Source organism: Mastigoproctus giganteus, chromosome 1, assembly GCF_048544385.1.
Source record: "Mastigoproctus giganteus isolate SK-2022 chromosome 1, ASM4854438v1, whole genome shotgun sequence".
Taxonomy (NCBI): domain Eukaryota; kingdom Metazoa; phylum Arthropoda; class Arachnida; order Uropygi; family Thelyphonidae; genus Mastigoproctus; species Mastigoproctus giganteus.
Window position 1 is genome coordinate 265,009,382 of NC_143575.1, and position 17,555 is coordinate 265,026,936.

A 17,555-nucleotide genomic window follows, 5' to 3' on the forward strand; every position below is an offset into this window, starting at 1 on the left:
TGGGCAAACAAACATGCTGCTAACCATCTCTAGAATTTCATGCAAGCAAAGGCTAGTTTAGCAGACTCAACAATAGGGCTAAAACTGTGCAATATGTGAATGATTGGGGAATCTGCTAGTTTTTCTACAAAAGGAATTAGAACCTACAGTACTTAATATTGTGCGTGGGTAGAAGGTTGAGAAGTTGAAAGAAGATACTTATTGATACTAGACTAGAACTTCTGCAGATTGCAATTTTCAGGAAATACGTATGAAGAGAGGTTGTTCCAGAAAATGGAAGATGAAGGAATAAATGAGGAAGAAGAAAAAAAGTTGAACAGTAAAAAGATGCTGACTGGCTGGCATGTGTTCGAACTAGTTTCAAAGAAAGAGGGGGAATTACAAAAGCCAATTAAGAACAGTGCCATAGAAGTATTTATAGAAAATGCATGCAGCAGAAACAGAATGTCTATGAGAAAGAGAGTGGAGAGACTTTGTAAGAGATGGGTCATTAATTAGCTAACTGCCCTATTTTGAATGGAGTCCAGAAACCTGAGAGAAGTTATGGGAACACTGCCCCAGATGTGGGAACAATATTCCATGGTAGGTTTGAGATTTGTACAGAGTGAGTAACTGTTTAGAAGAGAAGTAATGACAGAAGATGGGAAAGAGAAAAAAACCCAGTTTTTCAGATACAGAGAAAGCAATATTTGTGATGTACTTATGCCAGGAGAGATTAGAAGTCAGGGTAATCCCTAATAAAGATATGTGATCTTGTTTAGAAATCTGAGTGTTGTTGAAGATAAGCATAAGAGAAAAAGAATCGTTTTTTATGAGATAAGAGAGGGCTGAGCCTCTTTGCCTTAGTGGAGAATTACTTAGAGATCAGCATTTTAGGAACAAGTAGTGGACATTCGAGAAGTTGAAGCTGTTTGTGCAAGGCAAGGTTTCTGAACTGGAAGGTGGAATGCAATGTATTATCATCAGCAAAATTATGGATAGGATTTCCAGTTAACTGAAGATCATTAATAAACAAGACAAAAAGAGTGGTAGATAGAACTTCACTTGAAGAACACCAGCCTTGGTGGAGCAGTTAGAAGACAGAGAGCTATTTAGCACGACCCTAAGCGAGAGGCCAGAAAGAAAACTGGATACTCAATTACAAAAAACAGTTTGAAAACCATAAGACAGAAGTTTATTTTTAGATGACCTTGATGCCAAACATGATCAAAAGCTTTTGAAATGTGAAGGGCAACTGCTTGCATTCCACCAAACGTTTTCATTGAATTTGTCCATAGGTAATATCAGCCAGTATATCACCAGTGGATTGACAGACAGAATCCATAGTAGCAATCACTGATCAGATGAAAGGTTTCTAGATAGTTTAGCAGTGGACAGTTAATCGATTTCTCTTATTGCTTTAGAAAGAGTAGAAGTAACTGCAATGGAATGAAAATTCAATTGGAGAGATTTGTCACCATTTTTTAGGAACTGTCTAGATAAGGGAAAATTTCCAAGCAGAAGGAAAAACACCAGTGGAATAAGAAAGTGTAAAAAGGTGACACAGACAGGAGTAAGCTCAAGAGCACAGGTTTTGAGAACAAGGATAGAAATAACATCATGGCATTTTTCTTGGTATCAAGAGTGTTCAAAATTCTTCTGACATTCTTTTGACAGATGACCACAGGAGGCATTTGAGTGTATTGGGAATTGTAGGAGATGGTTTATCAAGATCGTTGATACGAGAGTTAGAAGAAAAATAGGATGCCAGCAGGCAGTGGCGTAGCTAGGGAAGGGCGGTCTGCCCCAGGTGACACTTTTCACGTGAGACACAATTTTATTTTTCGACGATTCTTTTATTTATGTTAACTTAGTAATTTTTATTACTTAATTAGCAGAAAAGCAAGAAAAATAACATTTTAGAATGTTGGAATTAAAGTTTTACTTAAAAAATAAACATAGTGTTTTAATTTATTTCCTTATATATTGTTTTGACTTTTTGTAGTATTTTTGGTGTGTATTGAGAGGGGCAGCAAAAGATCTAGCTACAGTACAGCCAGCAGGTCAGCTTTATCTTTAGCTGAGGTGGCAATAGAATCATCAGGTTTTAACAGAAGTATTAATAAAGATGGGCAAAAGTTGTCACCAATAATTTTGGCAAGAGACCAGAATGCTTGACTACCATTTGCACAAGAACCAAGTTTTCTATTCTTAGCCTGTTCAAAAGCAAGTTTGGACTGATTAATAACTGCTTTACAATTGTAGTAGGCAGAAAACGAAACTGGAGATTTGGATTCAAGCCAATTGCGATATGCAACATATCTTGACCAGCCTTAGCACATTTATTGGAAAACCAAGGTTTAGATAGAGGATATTTTAAGATGCAGTGTGGAATAAAGGATTTCATCCCTACAAGAATAATTTCAATGGCATGATCTAGGCAAACATTGACATCAGAAGACTTAAAACAGTAATCCAACCAAGGAAAAGAAGAATACAAATCTCGCAGATCATCCCATTTTGCATTCTAGCAGTGCCAAACTGCACAAGGTTGAGAATGGCCACAAGAGAAAAGACATCAAGTTGTGATCTGAGGTGTCTAGAGGACCACTCACCTCGACTGAGTACTTAAAAGGATTGTTTGTGAGAAAAAGATCATGTGTTGGCTGCATGGTTAGGATTGTCTGGTATTCTAGTAGTTAAATCAACATTGTGAAGTCATTAACAATCACAAAAGCCTCAGCATCTCAACCAGCTGGGTCCATGTAACTAGAAAACGGAAGCCAGCTGATGCTATGAACAGTAAAATCACCAAAGAAAATTACCCTACTATTAGGATGGACTGGAGAAAGTCAAGTTTCCAAAAAAAAAAAAAAAAAAGTCAAAGAGTTCCAAGTGATTAGTGGAGTTGGAGAATGATAAAGGCAACAGATGAATTTGAAAATGGGATAGAGGGATTTTAAGTCACAGAGGACTGAAAAAGAGAAGATTCCAAATTACTGAGTTTCTGACAGGGAATATCAGAGAAAACATATGTACAGGTACCACCTTTGATGCAAAAGGAATTGTACAGCAAATAATTAGGACAACTGATATGAGAAGTGGTTGAATCAAATGATAATTGAGATTCTGTCAGAAAAAGTATGTCGGGCTTTGCAGACTGTAAGTGGAAATGGACATCACTGAGACCACATATATTTTTGAAAAGAACGAGAAAGTGTTTGGGAGGTTTAGATCTTTTTGCAGAGGCTTGTTCTATTCATTTGACTATTCATGACGTATTCAATAGTAGGAAAAGGTGGGAGGACAAGTTGTAGGAAGTAATGAAATTTTTTATATAGTGTACACATGGCAAGAATATAATGTGGCCTTGACAATCCCCCCACATACACAATACTCAGACTTCTTCTAGCCATTATCTGGTAGAGTAGAAGCAACAAGATTATACACTGATCCAGATGCTTCCTAAAGAGTTACCAACAGATTCAGTAAGGTTGGCTATCTAGTGGACAGCCTGCAAATTCCATTTTAGAGCTATACTCTCGAAATGTAAAGATTGGATCTTGTCATGATGTCCATCCCTTAATCAAGCTGCATGATGAAAGGGATGGGAGGATTACCACAGCTTTGCTCTGGAGCCTAAACATGGATTTCACCACTTGAATCCTCCAATAAGCAAAGTGGTGGTACTGCGACATTTGATGAGAGTCGTCTACCACTTAGTAGTGTTGATAAACAAGCTGCAATAGAATTGGAATGGAGGCTAATGAATTTAAATTAATCCTAATACCTTCCCAGAGACTAACATAACATATTCTGATAATCTGGTCTGATCCGATTTTAATTTATTAAGTAATGTCAAAATTTCTAAAACATACTTCCATTTATATACAGAGATAGCTCAAAATGTAGGAGAAGTCAAATTGAATGACATTTGGAATAACAAATCTTTTGCCACTGAGAATAGGTTGTTACACAAAATACATATATCAATAGGTACTTTCACATATGAAAACAAACACTAAAAAAATTAGTATTTTTAATCTTTGTGTATGTGTGTGTGTGTGTGTGTGTGTGTATATATATATATATTTATATATATAAGTTGTAAATCAAGCATTGGGGAAATTCAAAAAGAGATATTTTAATGTCTTCGGTTTCTGAAAATCAGTGATATAATGTGATAGCAATATTGAATATTTCATTTTAAAAATTTTGCCAAAATGATCTCACAAGATTTTTTTTTTGTCAAAATAGAAAGTGAAGTTTTGTGTTTTATTAGACACTTGAATGTAGATATTTTAGTATGTTTTTTGAACCCAAGTTATTTTTTAGAACATTATAATTCATTTGTTATTAACGAAATAAGGAAGTAATACATGTATTATAGACAGTAATATGTTACTATGTACATACAGTGGTGTATGTACATAGAAAAAATTGCATCACTTGCAAAATTCACCAAATTTCTGGGAAATTTGGCAATATATCATATATGTTTTGTAATAGCATTACCCTATTACATCATCCATCTCTAGCAAACTCTCTTAGATGAGTCATGCACCATACATGATTGCATCACTCTAGCAGCAGTAAAAATACAGTGCATATGCCACGTGTCCAGTATTTTGTGCTATTGCAATGGCTAAGTTTTCACAATTAACTACATAGGAAAAGTGTTGCTGCTACTTTGAATGCTGAGGGACCTTCTACACATGAAACAGCTAGAAAGATTCACTGTAATCAGTCAATAGAGGCACGTTTATTACAAAAATTATCAGAAACTTGCAGTCTCAACAAAAAGAAAATAAGTGGACATCCACAAATATCTTCTGCAAAGCAGGACAGATTTCTGGTCCATTTGTGAGTCCAAAACAGAAGATCCTCACCAAATCTCAAAACAGCATGGGAGGAGGAGGATACAAAAGTAAAGGCAAGTGCTGCTATGCTATATAGACACCTTTTCTCATCAGGATTAGTAGTAATCAATTGCATCTCCTCTCAGTGAACTGAGAAGAGATGCACTTTAGAATAGACCATCCTGTATTTTGATGAACTGTTAGTTTCAATATGCATGGAGTTTCTGAAAAATGAAAAACCATTGTCTAAATCAGAGATTTTTAACCTTCTCATACCTCTCTCTTCAACTTCCTTATTCCAATTCCAAAACTTTAAATAAATACATGAAAGTAATTCAATTTTGAAGCCCTTGACCTTTTTTAATTTTATTAAAAGCATTCTGTGCATTGCAAAAACATGGAAATATATGGGTCGAATTATGAAAAAAAAAAAAAAAAAACTGGTGAATTTTGCGAGACTTTTGATCTCAATTTAAACCAAGAGTTTTTAAAAAGGGAGATTTGCTCACTTGTTAAAAACCCTAGTTTAAATTGAGCATTAAGTGTATATATAAATTAAACAATTCATCTATTTATTTTTATAAAAATTCTAGATATAAAATCAATTATTAGTAAGAAATTAACAAATACATGCATTCAGTATAATTATATATACCTTTTGGCTCTGAGCAAGCATAGCAAACATATTTCTCAGGCACATCCTTCTCATCTTCAATATCAAAACAGACTCCATGTTGCCAAGCTAAACATATTTCACACTGAAATTTTTAAAAGTTCACAGCTTAAGATTTTCAATAAAACTCAGAATACAAAAACTGCAATTTGGATAAAACTTTTCACTCATTTATCAAATGCAAATCAGGCAGAATATATGTCATTTTGTTCATTTACAAACAAGATTTTGGATATTAAATAATGTTTGAATTTCATTTCATTATGTAATATTCAATTTGTTTCAACTTTAATAACAAAAAAATATATCGTGTGAAAGGCATCAACATGGAAATTAACAGTTAATTTACAAAAAGGTAAAAAACACAGACTGCATATATTTGCAAATTAAGGGGTTTTCTGATTGTTACTTGGAGGATTTCCTACACAAAGGCATGTTCATTAACTAATTAAAATTTGATATCAGTCATAAAAAAGTGACATCAATTGCAATTTCATTTTGTTAATCGAACATGCCTTTGTGTATAAGAAATTCTTTTGCACCTTTCGGTAACAATCAATTAATTTTAATTTTCAAATACATGAAATCAGTTTTTTACCTATTGAAATTTACAAAAAAAGTTTAAGGTCTCAGGTAGAAGGTAGCATGGTTTTTTTTCCCTCTCGGAAACTCAGGTTTCTGCATAGCAAAAGGTAAAAGAAAGAGCTTACAAAACACTATCTGTAAACTACTGGAACCCATCAGCAAACTGCTTTCCACCACTTTCTTTTCTTGTTGTTTCTGTGTAAATGAGTTTCTCCCCTCAACCAGTCCATGTTACTAAAACAACATATGGTTTTAACAACTTTCACAGTGATAATCTTCATTTCTGTTCCTTTCAAAATAGAAATAATTATATATAATTATATACCTGGTTTCTGCTTCTGTAAGAAACCACACTAAACTTTATATCACATAGGAATTTTTCTGCAAAAGGAAATGAGATTATATCTGTGAGGTGCTACTGATACCAGAAACCATGCTGTAATCGAACAGCTTACACAAACAAAAGAAAAGCTAAAGAGAAAAAAAAAAAATAAAAATAAAAATAGAATGAAACTGAAAGCTAATACTCATGAAAGGAAGCAAAACTGCATAGAATGTTGCACAAAGTGGTTGAAATATAGCTGGAATAAGGCATGGACTCCAAATATGCAAACCTAAAGGCAACTGCTGATCCTCATTTTAGAGTTAGGGTCCCTGCCTTATTCTGGCAGCAGTTGCATCACTTCGTGTGATGTTCGATGCAGTTGTGCTTTGGTTTGTGAGTATCAGCTTTCTGATTTCATTCTATTTTATTTTTTATTCTCTTTAGTCTGTCTTTTTTTGTTTGTCTCTTCAGGATGTTAAATTACATCACAATTTTAAGGTAGCAGCATCACCTCATAAACCTAATCCTGCAAAATTGCTGCAAACAGTTGCAGTTTGCAGCAAAATTCCCATACAGTACAAAAAGAGTTAGCTGGAATTATTAATCTTTAATCAATTACATGAAATACATCTTCATTTTTCCAAAAGAAAGATAAGCTTTCAAATCACTTGAAGTTTATTTTTACATATTAAAAAATAATAATAATAAATAAAATGACATTTTTATAAACAGATGAACTCTAAAACATTTCTTATATAAAGAATACCTTTATGAAACCTATTTATATAAAGAAAAAATTGGTTAATGAAATGCAGCTTCCAGTTAAAGAAATAAAACTGCTACCTCTCAGAAACATGTGCAAAATTTTCCCAAAAAAATATTTACCAACATGCAAGCATTAATTACAAAAAAAGAGAATTTTACAAAATAAAAGCAAAAAAGTCTACCTGCATCATCAAACCTTCTTCCTCAATGCAGTTACATATGCAGTGTACAACCTCATCTGTCTGTGCTTCTTCTATTGCGGGATCTTCTTCTTGAACTACAGTAGAGGTGGAAGCAACCTGACTAGTATCAGATGGAACCTTAACAGATTCACCTTCTTGTGTCTGGTCTACTGTACAAGTTCCAGAAGAATTCTGGGCTAGTTCTCCTTTTCTGGCTAAGTGATTTTCAAAAAAATTGTGCAGAATTTTATTAAAATAATGACACAAAAAATTTCCACATTTTATAATAAAAAAAATAAACCACATGCATTTCATGTGAGGATCTGTAATTTAGCAGTAAAAAAACAGTTAAATTTGCAATATACTTAATGGATGACATCTACCAAGCAAAAATTGACTCCAAAGCAGAATAAAGATACAGAAAAATCTTTATTTTAATACTGTCAGTGAGGATAAATCTACCACTATGGTAACTAAAAGCATTAGGAAATGATGCTTTGCAAACAGTTTAGATAATGTAAGCTTAGATAATGCCAAGATAAGACTTTAAAGAATAAAAAATACTGTACTGTAATTCACTTTTGTTTCCCTATTTTAACATTTTAAAGTGTGACAGTGGTTGGCTAATGAATCCCCAGATAATAACAGAAAAGTATCATGTCTTCTGAAATGGCATAAATACAGGATTCCTTGTGTAGGGCACTATATAAGGAATCCTATATTTAAGCACAATCAACCTAAATAAATTGCACAGGTATAAATATAAATTAATAAATTTAAAAATTATTAGTATTACTTTTTTTTAACATCAAATCTACACTGAGACAGGTACTTGGAAAGTATCTTAAAACAATTAATAATGCCAAGAGGTCATGTCACAGTAGCAACTTTCTTATCTGTCCATGAATATTATGTCCAGAAATTGCATGTCATCTGGCCAGTTTGCCTGTTTTATTGGATAAAAAACAAGTTTCTGTTGGGGGGGGGGGACTTGCTATCCATGCCTAAAACTGACTAATTCACTTTTTTCTCGTGCCATGACTGAGTTAGTCATGGCACGAGAAAAAAATTCATTTAAGTTAAAGTTAATGTTAATGCTTCCTATAACCTAGTTGTGAAATTTTCTATCTGTGAATTCTGCTAGAAGCTAGCAGATATGACTGCTGTAAGGAAGCTTGTTATTTGGTTTTTAGGAGCATTAGCAACTAAGGCCATATTGCTCTGGGATATGCGGTGGTCATTCCCTGACCTTTCCGCATCCTCTGTATTTGGTGGTGACGGGCTCGAACCCCGGTCTAATCAAGAAGTGTGTGCTACGCACTGCTGCTCCTTCCCACCTGGCTACGGAGGCACCTTGTAAGGAAGCACACACTGACCTTAGGAATTAATGACAGATAGTCAGCTAGTCACCAAATGAAGTCTGCAGTTTACCAAATTTATTGACAAAGTCATACAGCTTTTGCTATGAGTGTAAATATTAATTGCAACATATAATTGGATCATATCAACAATGCAGATAACCCCAAGAGTATCCGTAAACTTGACTATTTTTTTTTTAAATGGTACATATAAAACAGCTTACGTTAAAGTTTTATCATATCATCAACTTATTTTGACATTCATGATGTACTTACCCCTTCTCCATCTTTTTTTTTTTTTTTTTTTGCAAAAACTACTTGTCTCACACTGTCTTTTTCAAAATGTGATTAACAGGAAAGGCACCCTTTACTAATTCTAGCGAGGGGGAAGACGGTTTCTAGACCCTATTGGCAATGTGAATTAGGAGTTAAAAGCCTAATTTATTTTCTTTAAAAATAAATCTTTAATTATATTATTTTTAAAAAAAATTTACATTCTTTTTCAATTGTTATTTCTTTCTAAATTGAGAGAACATGCCATTCCTGGGCAGTAACACAAGTGTTGCACTGGAATTTAAAATCTGGGAAATTTTTTTTTTTTTTTTTTTTTTTTTTAAATGGCTGACTGAACAATTTAGCAAACCATTTTTAACTGTTTACCAAGGTAACCTTCCTTCAACAAAATTAAGAAATAATTTCTATTTTAATGCAGTTTTATTATTTTTTGTGAAAAGAAAAAGAAGAAAAAATGTGTTTTTGCAAAAAGATGCAGAAGGGGTCAAATCGAGTTAAAAAGATGGTTTGTTTGTTATTTGGTTTTTAGGAGCATTAGCAACTAAGGGCATATTGCTTCGGGGATATGCGGTGGTCATTCCCTGACCTTTCCACATCCTCCATATTTGATGGTCACGGGCAACCCTGGTCTAATCAAGAAGCGTGTGCTACGCACTGCTGCTGCTGCTGCTCCTGCCCACCTGGCTACGTAGGCACCTTAAAAAGATGGATTCTCCATCATAAATTCAGGGAGTAGGTAGCTATGCATTTTGTAATACCAAAAGACACAAGGCTAAGAATAACCATAAGAGTCAAGCTAACAAAGAGGAGACCTTCACCATGTTGTGTGATCATAGATACCTATAGAATTGCTAATATTAACTGTATATTTTGGAAGATTCTTAGTAAAGAAAAGGTCAATGGTGTTAGGGGTGTGGTTAGGACTGTCTAGTATTTTAGGTAAATGAACAAGTTATGTAAGCTCATTATTATTAGCAAAATTTAACACTTCTCCAGCCAGCTGGAATTATGAATATTAAAATCACCCAGGAAATTTACTTCACTCTTAGCAAAATCTGGAAAACTACCTCATAACCTTAAAAGACATGACCCATATTGCATTACAGATGAGATGGTGAAATGCTAAACTTTGCTCTGGAGATCAAACATGGTTTTTGCTACTTCAAGCATTCAAGAAGCAAAGTGGTAATATTAACACTAGCTGAGAGTCATCTAGCACTTAGAATTTTGATCACTTTTTATACCTTTACAAGCAAGCCTGCATTCTTAAAACGAAGTTTCCAGATCCACATTTGTGCTACTGATTTGTTCCATAGGATAATTACCTCTATCTCTAGTGGCAAACATGGTTTTTGCTACTTCACACATTCAATAAGCAAAGTGGTAGTACTAACACTGGCTGATGAGAGTCATCTAGCACTTAGAATTTTTCTCACCTTTTTTCCTTTACAAGCAAGCCTGCATTCTCAAAATGAAGTTTCCAGATCCCTATTTGTACTACTGATTTGTACCATAGGATAATTACCTCTATCTCTAGTGGCAAAATTCCTGCATATTGTTGACAAAACCACTTGCACTAAACTTGTTTCACTATATTAATATCCTGACATATTTTTTCCTCCCTTTAACTATGTTGAGGGTATAATAACTCCCACGCTTCCCTCAAAAATAATTAATGGATAGTTTAACTTAAACATAAAATTACTCAGATGCAAAACCTTGCATTTACTAGCAGCATTTAATTAACTCTCACATTTTCAGACCAGCTTTATTATATATTTAGGTCTTATTACAGCAAGAGATACCATGGTTAGCGCTATTAACAATTCTATCCTTAATATTGTCAGCAAATTTTGACATCAAACTATAACACTGTCATCAATATCACTGAATAAAATATAGACACAAGGATCAAGCAAAGAATCCCAAGAGCTTACATATAATACTAGTCACTGAGAACACTGCCATTTATAACTGCTCTTTGTCTACTACCAGTTAACTATTCCTTTATCTACTATAGAGATATATACTCCCAATTCCACTCTTCCAACTTATACACAAACCATTCATATGGGACTGTGTCATAATTTTCTAAAATCTAAATAAATCATGTCAAAGTTACTTTTTGCATCTAGTCCCTTTGTGACTTTGTCACTGTAGGGGATGGGAGGGGGGGAATGTCTGTTCATCCCCAGTCGTCTGGAACTTCCTAAATCTCAGGATAATTTCTTTATTACAGCTAAGGTTTTAGTGACCTCCTTAGTAGCCACTTCTTTCAGCACCAGATTTAATAGGTGAATGACAATGAACAGTGCAATTATAATACCAAGGCATCTGTGTAGGGATCTGACTGTTAGAAACTTAATAATGGAGGAAAGTAGTACATTTTCTCATATTAGATCTAACTCGCAGCAGTGGCATATAATGCAAAAAAGCAAGCTTATGAAGCAATAGCAAGGAAAAAAAAAAAAATTCCCACATCACCTCTTCCAATAATTTGTCTAGTTCTTCCTTGAATTTATTCAAACTGCCCACTTTCACAACAACAGACGAAAGTTTGTTCTAATGATCAACCACCCACTGGCTGAAACCTCTGTACATCATCTATTCTGCAACAATTTTTCCAGTCTTGCTAAGCCCACCCTTTCGTTCCTTCCACTGATCTTGTTTCCCTACTCTGCACCCGTTCCAGCAGATCTATATCCTTCCTTAGAAACATTTTCTGATTAAAATTCATTGTCTGTCTCTTTTTCTCTAATAAGAATTTCTGAGTGGCTCCTTTATGCTTTGTTCACTTTTAAACCTAATAATTTTTACATCATTAGTTTCACACTAATGAAATCTATTCCCATAATTTGTAGATTTAGACTAAGATCTCTAGTTATTTCCAATTGTAAATAGTGTAAATTCTTATACCATTGTCCTTCTAATATTTTGTTTCTCTTGACAACTTTCTTGTGGATTTTCTCAGGACTGTTGAATTGCAGCACTTATTTCAGTAACTTTTTCTAGTATTACAGTGATAATAATTTTATCTTTGTATGCTATACACCAATGTGTATAGCATACAAAGTGGGCTACACCAGTGCATCCATACTGGTGCAGCCCACAACCATTACAAATTTGATCCCTGGTACAGATTCTCAATTTATTAGAAATAAGAAAATGCATATTTAATATTTTAATGAAGTCAGTTTCCGTGACAGAAAGTAATAATTACATTAAAGTCACAAGCAGGAATTATGAATGAAGAAAATTTATGAAATAGTTTAGATGATATATGCGAAACATTAACAGCACTATAATATTCCACTTATTATAAATATTCATAAATACCTTCAGAAAGATGTTTCACAGAATTTAAGTCATTGGGCAATAAATCAATTTTGTCTTCCTTCTTTATAATTTCATTTGCATCTGCAACCGATGAGATTGCAGAATGTCTTCGTTTTTTAGCAGAACGGGTACCACTTGATGTTGGGGAATTCACAGCAGCAGAAGACACTGTACCAAGTGATCCAGGACCTGTGATGGAACTACTTGCATTGCCATCTCCAGCAGTAACAGGAGTGGCTTTTTGTTTAGATGAATGCTCTGAAATTTAAATTATCATCATAAATTTAAAGAAAACTGATATAAGTCATAATTGAAATACAAAATACTACCAAGGGACTTACCTACAATGCTTTTATTAAAGAAATTAATAACCAAAAGATGACTGAAAACTAAGGTGATAACTAAATGAACAAGTTATGTTTTAACAGGTTTCATTTGAACTGAAACACATCCAATAGTGTCCATGGAAAAGTTAATAGGTTATATTAAAATTTAACTTGATGTTAAAATTTAAACTGAAATATTAAAAATTAATTACTTTGGTTTTAGCAAAAGTTTGTGAATAACATAACAAGTTTCCTTCATGTATATAAATTAATTTGTTTCTTTATCAGAATAAACCTTATTTCTTGACTTGAAGGTTATGATGATGATCCCAGGTTAAACTCATTAGATAAATCAGAAGAGCTCGGAAAAGAGACTAGCAGAGGTTTTACGTATCAGGAAAGACAACAAAACCAAGCTTCACAGTTTCATTGATTAATAATTGAGTTTACAAAATGCATAATTCACAGTTTTACACAGAAACATTTTTCTTAAATGAATTTATCGGTATTCTTTGTTGTGTTACCACTAATGTACAAGAACAAAATTATTTTTATTCCAGCATTAGTTGAATAGTGATCAAATTTCAGCAGCCTATCCATACTGGAACTTAACTTAGATGAATTCTGGAAATGAACTGGTGAAAATCTATACCAGCAAAAGCGCCCAAATGTTAGCATAGTCCAAGTTTTGTGTCAACTGTTTCATCATAAAATTAATCTAAGTTACTGTGAAATGGTGAGCAAGAGGAAGGAAATTATAACAAGCTGTTATTTGGACAGGGTAGTAGTGGGAAATTTTTTGTTTCCAGGCCAACTTAAGGATAAAAGATTCTATAGCAAATATACATTTCTGATTAGAGAGAGTAGATGCCATCAGAAGATTAGTACAATACAGGAGTCCAGAAAAAAAAAAATTACATTATAATAATATATATTTATGTATTTTAAAATGAACTTCAAATTTTACATTTTTACTAGATTTAAATTAAGGACAGAAGCCCTTTAGTATTATTTTGCTAAGATGATATGTGCATTTTGAAGATAAGTTTTGAGTCCAAAAAGAGTCCAAGTAACTTATGTTAAGTAAGAAAATTTAATTTAAATTAAGGTGGTGAATGTAGACTAAATTTTAGCACAGTCAGTCCTCGTATAGCACGATAGTTGTGTTCCTAGAAACCCTCATGCAATATAAATAACAGGCCCTCTGGGAAAAATAGGGTTAGGTGCCGACCACCCAAGATTGAACACACATTTGTAACCAAATCATTACCAAACACAATAAATAAAATACGTAAGTATATTTTTATGACTATTACGTAACAAAATATTGCTAATGCTTTTGCTTCTATAGTAAGCAAACTTGTTCTTTGTTTGATCTTCTATCCAAACAGATGACAGCCATTCCATCTCTTCCAATTCTTGATCTAATGGATTTTGTTATACCTTGAGTTGTTCCTGCTATTAAAGTTGATTTCATTTTCTCTGCATTATTTCTAATTCTCGGCGTTGCCTCATTTAGACCCATAGCACATGCAATATCACATGGTCTTTCATTTCACTCAGCGTTTCACAATATCATATTTTTTCTCTATCAACAGAGGCGGACTGGCCATAAGCCTTACCGGGGAAACCCCAGTGGGCCAGAGGCCGGTGTAATTTTGGCCATAAACACTAGTATGAGGCTGATACAAATTTTCCTGGGTAAGAATTTTTGACCCAGTCCTCCTCTGTCTATCGATATTGCTTTTCTTTTCCTCTCTAAATCTGTAGTGTCTTCACCAGGATGCTTCCATTTCACACCGTATTTTACTCATTTTTAGGGAATAAAACACAATTACAAAATGAGGAGGCACGCTTGATACACATAAACAAAGCTGCATGCATATAGCAACTGAATAAACAACACCATAAAGGCAGAGACACCATTAACACTTCACTAGCTCACATTTTACTAAAGCACATTTCTGGGGGTTACTGCCATAAAACAATAAAAATAATTTCCAGTTGCGTTTCTGCTAGTGGAATCTGTTATAAACTGGTAGTAAACTCGATCTAATTACATTTGCGATAATACCGATAGATGGAATTGTGTGGGCTTTTATGTTATTATGGTGAAATGTGTTTCCCCTTCACTGATATAAAAAACATAAATACATTTTCAGAATCTTCTCTTCATTCCTATCGTGTTGCCATTCAGTTGGGGTGATTCCTTGTTCAACTGCCATTTCTTGTAAACATAAAGGCTAATCGTGCATAAGCGAATTCGGTTCGTGTTATATACGATATCGCTCCTCTATTTATAAATCGTGAATGATCGAATTCATGTAGTGTAAACATGTGTTATACGAGGACTCACTGTACTATACTTACACTGCAGTTCTGGAATTTAATCTATACTTACTTTCTCAATTCATAATAGGTTGGCCTTGGACAAGAACTGACAGCGGAAGATGCCTCAATGCTAGTGGGAACTTTCAATGCCAGATCAGCTAACATGAATGAGGATTATCAGTTTGTGGGAACAGACCAACTGAAGAGGATATCACCAGTGTATACAATGAAGCCCTGGTTTTTATTTAAAAAAAAAAAAAAAAGAAAAGTATAAAGATGATAGTGAAGAGCACCCATTCTATTAGGTGCAATGTCTAGTCCAGAGCAACAACATGAAGTTCATCTCCCTCTCTATTTTGATAGTTGATGTTGTTGAGTATTAAGGTATCAAAGCACATTACAGTAATATTGTAAGTATGTATTACAGGAGAATGTTTCCTCAATTCATAACAGAACAGATTGGTCTTCGAATGAAGATTTGGGCTGATCAATAAGCATGCAGTTTTCTATTAATTTAAAATTTAATTTTTAAATTAAAGCCAACTCAAAGAGGCCAAGATGGCTTGTAAATGTAATGGGTTGAAAAGTGTATTTGTTTTAAGCACAAAAATTACTCTGTACTCAAGATAAGAAGGAGCTCAGACATCTCAGAACTTTCTGTTGATCAAGACTTTGAGGATGTCAATACAATAGGTATTGACATCCTCATAGTCCTGATACTGCCCTATTCCTAAACATTTGCTCTAAGGTTAGACCCATTAGGTAATTGACATATTATTAATAGATCCATCACTTCTCTGCACAAGTAGAACTGAAGGATTAATTAAGTCAACCCATTCTAGTGGTGCAGTTGTGCACTGAATGCTTGGTCTGTACGAGAGGGAGCTATTCCTTATATTATACAGCATATTCACAGATGTACTGTAGAATTTAAAATAAGATAAAAAAAAAGTTATATAAACATAGCATATCTTCTGGGGTATAAGTCAACCCTCAAGACACTAAAAATCATCTAAAAATTTAATTAAGGTTGACTTGTATATCAAATTTCATACAGCATGTCTTCCCCATCTTTTCTTATTATTGAATACATCATGAATTGTCAAATTAATAGAACAAACTTATCTGCAAAAAGATCTACACCCTCCAAACACTTTCTCATTTAGTTCACAAATATATGTGGTCTCAGTTCTAATCTCAATGATGTCCATTTCCACTTACAGTCTGACAAACCCCATTTACTTTTTCTGACAGAATTACAGTTATCAGTTGATTCGAATTATTTGCTGTATAATTCCTTTTGTTTCAAAGGTAGTACTTGTGCATATGTCCATTCTGACATTCCGTCAGAGAATTAGTAATTTAGAATCTCCTCTTCTTGATCTTCTTTGGCTTAAAATCTCTTTACCACATTCTATCAAATTCATCTGTTGCCTCTCTCGTTCTCTCAACTCCACTAACCACTTGGAACTCTTTGACTTACTCTCTTGAAACTTGACTTTCTCCAGTTCAACTTTCCTAACCATGAGGTAATTTCCCTTGGTGATTTTAATTTTCACAACTCCAGCTGGTATCCATTTCTAGACACATGGCCCTAACTAGTCGAGATGCTGAGGGGCTTCTGCAATTACTGACCTCGCAATGTTGATTTATCTACTAGAATAGCAGACAATCCAAAGCTGTTGTTGTTGTTATTTGGTTTTTACGAGCATCAGCAACTACTTTTTTTCCAACTCGTGTATTGATGATCTTGGTAAACCACTTCCTACAATTCCCAGTACACTCCATTCAATGCTTCCTGTGGTCTTCCATCAAGAGGCTGTCAGAAGGATTTTGAATAATCTCAATGATAAGAATCTCCAGGTTCTGTTGGTATTTCTCAACTTGTTCTCAAAACCTGTGCTCCTGAGCTTACTCCTCTTCTGTGTTGCCTTTTTTCTCTTTCTTATTCAAAAGGTGTTTTCCCTTCTGCTGGGAAATTTGCTCATATCCATCCCATCCAATTATAGTCCCACTGCACTTCTATTCTATCTAAAGTAATGGAGAAATCAATTAACTGCAAACTCTTAAACTATCTAGAAACCTTCCATCTGATCAATGATTGGCAGTATGGATTCTGTCAGTGTTGATCCACTGGTGATATCCTGGCTTATGTTAAAAATCTGTGGACAAATTCAATGGAAAAGTTTGGTGAAACCCAAGCAATTGCTCTTGACATTTCAGACTTTTGATCATGTTTGGCGTAAATGTCTTCTAAATAAGCTTCCATCTTATGGTCTGCCATCTATTTTTTATAATTGGGTATTTAATTTTCTCTCTGACTGCTCACTATGGGTGATTTAGTAGGTGGTTTTGTCTTCTAACTTCTCCACTAATGCTAGTGTTCTCCCCAAGGTTCAGTTCTTTCTCCCACTCTTTTCCTCTTGTATATTAATGACCTTCCATTGACCGAAAATCCTAACCACAGTTTTGCTGATGATAGCACATTGCATTCTGCCTTCCAGTTTGAGAAACCTTGCCTGCACAAAGCACTTCAGCTTCT

At 34.1% G+C, this 17,555-nt stretch overlaps 1 protein-coding gene across 3 annotated transcripts in view; it reads right to left on the reverse strand.

Annotated features, from left to right (window-relative positions):
- LOC150091902 (uncharacterized) overlaps nt 1–17,555 on the reverse strand; it is a 121,628-nt gene that overhangs the window by 23,810 nt on the left and 80,263 nt on the right. For all 3 annotated transcript variants that reach the window (XM_090377375.1, XM_090377371.1, XM_090377385.1), the window contains 3 exons: nt 12,357–12,614; nt 7,369–7,583; nt 5,494–5,596 (listed from right to left, as the gene is read on the reverse strand). In XM_090377375.1, coding sequence (XP_090233501.1) covers nt 5,494–5,596; nt 7,369–7,583; nt 12,357–12,614 — 576 coding nt within the window. The remainder of the gene's footprint in view (nt 1–5,493; nt 5,597–7,368; nt 7,584–12,356; nt 12,615–17,555) is intronic.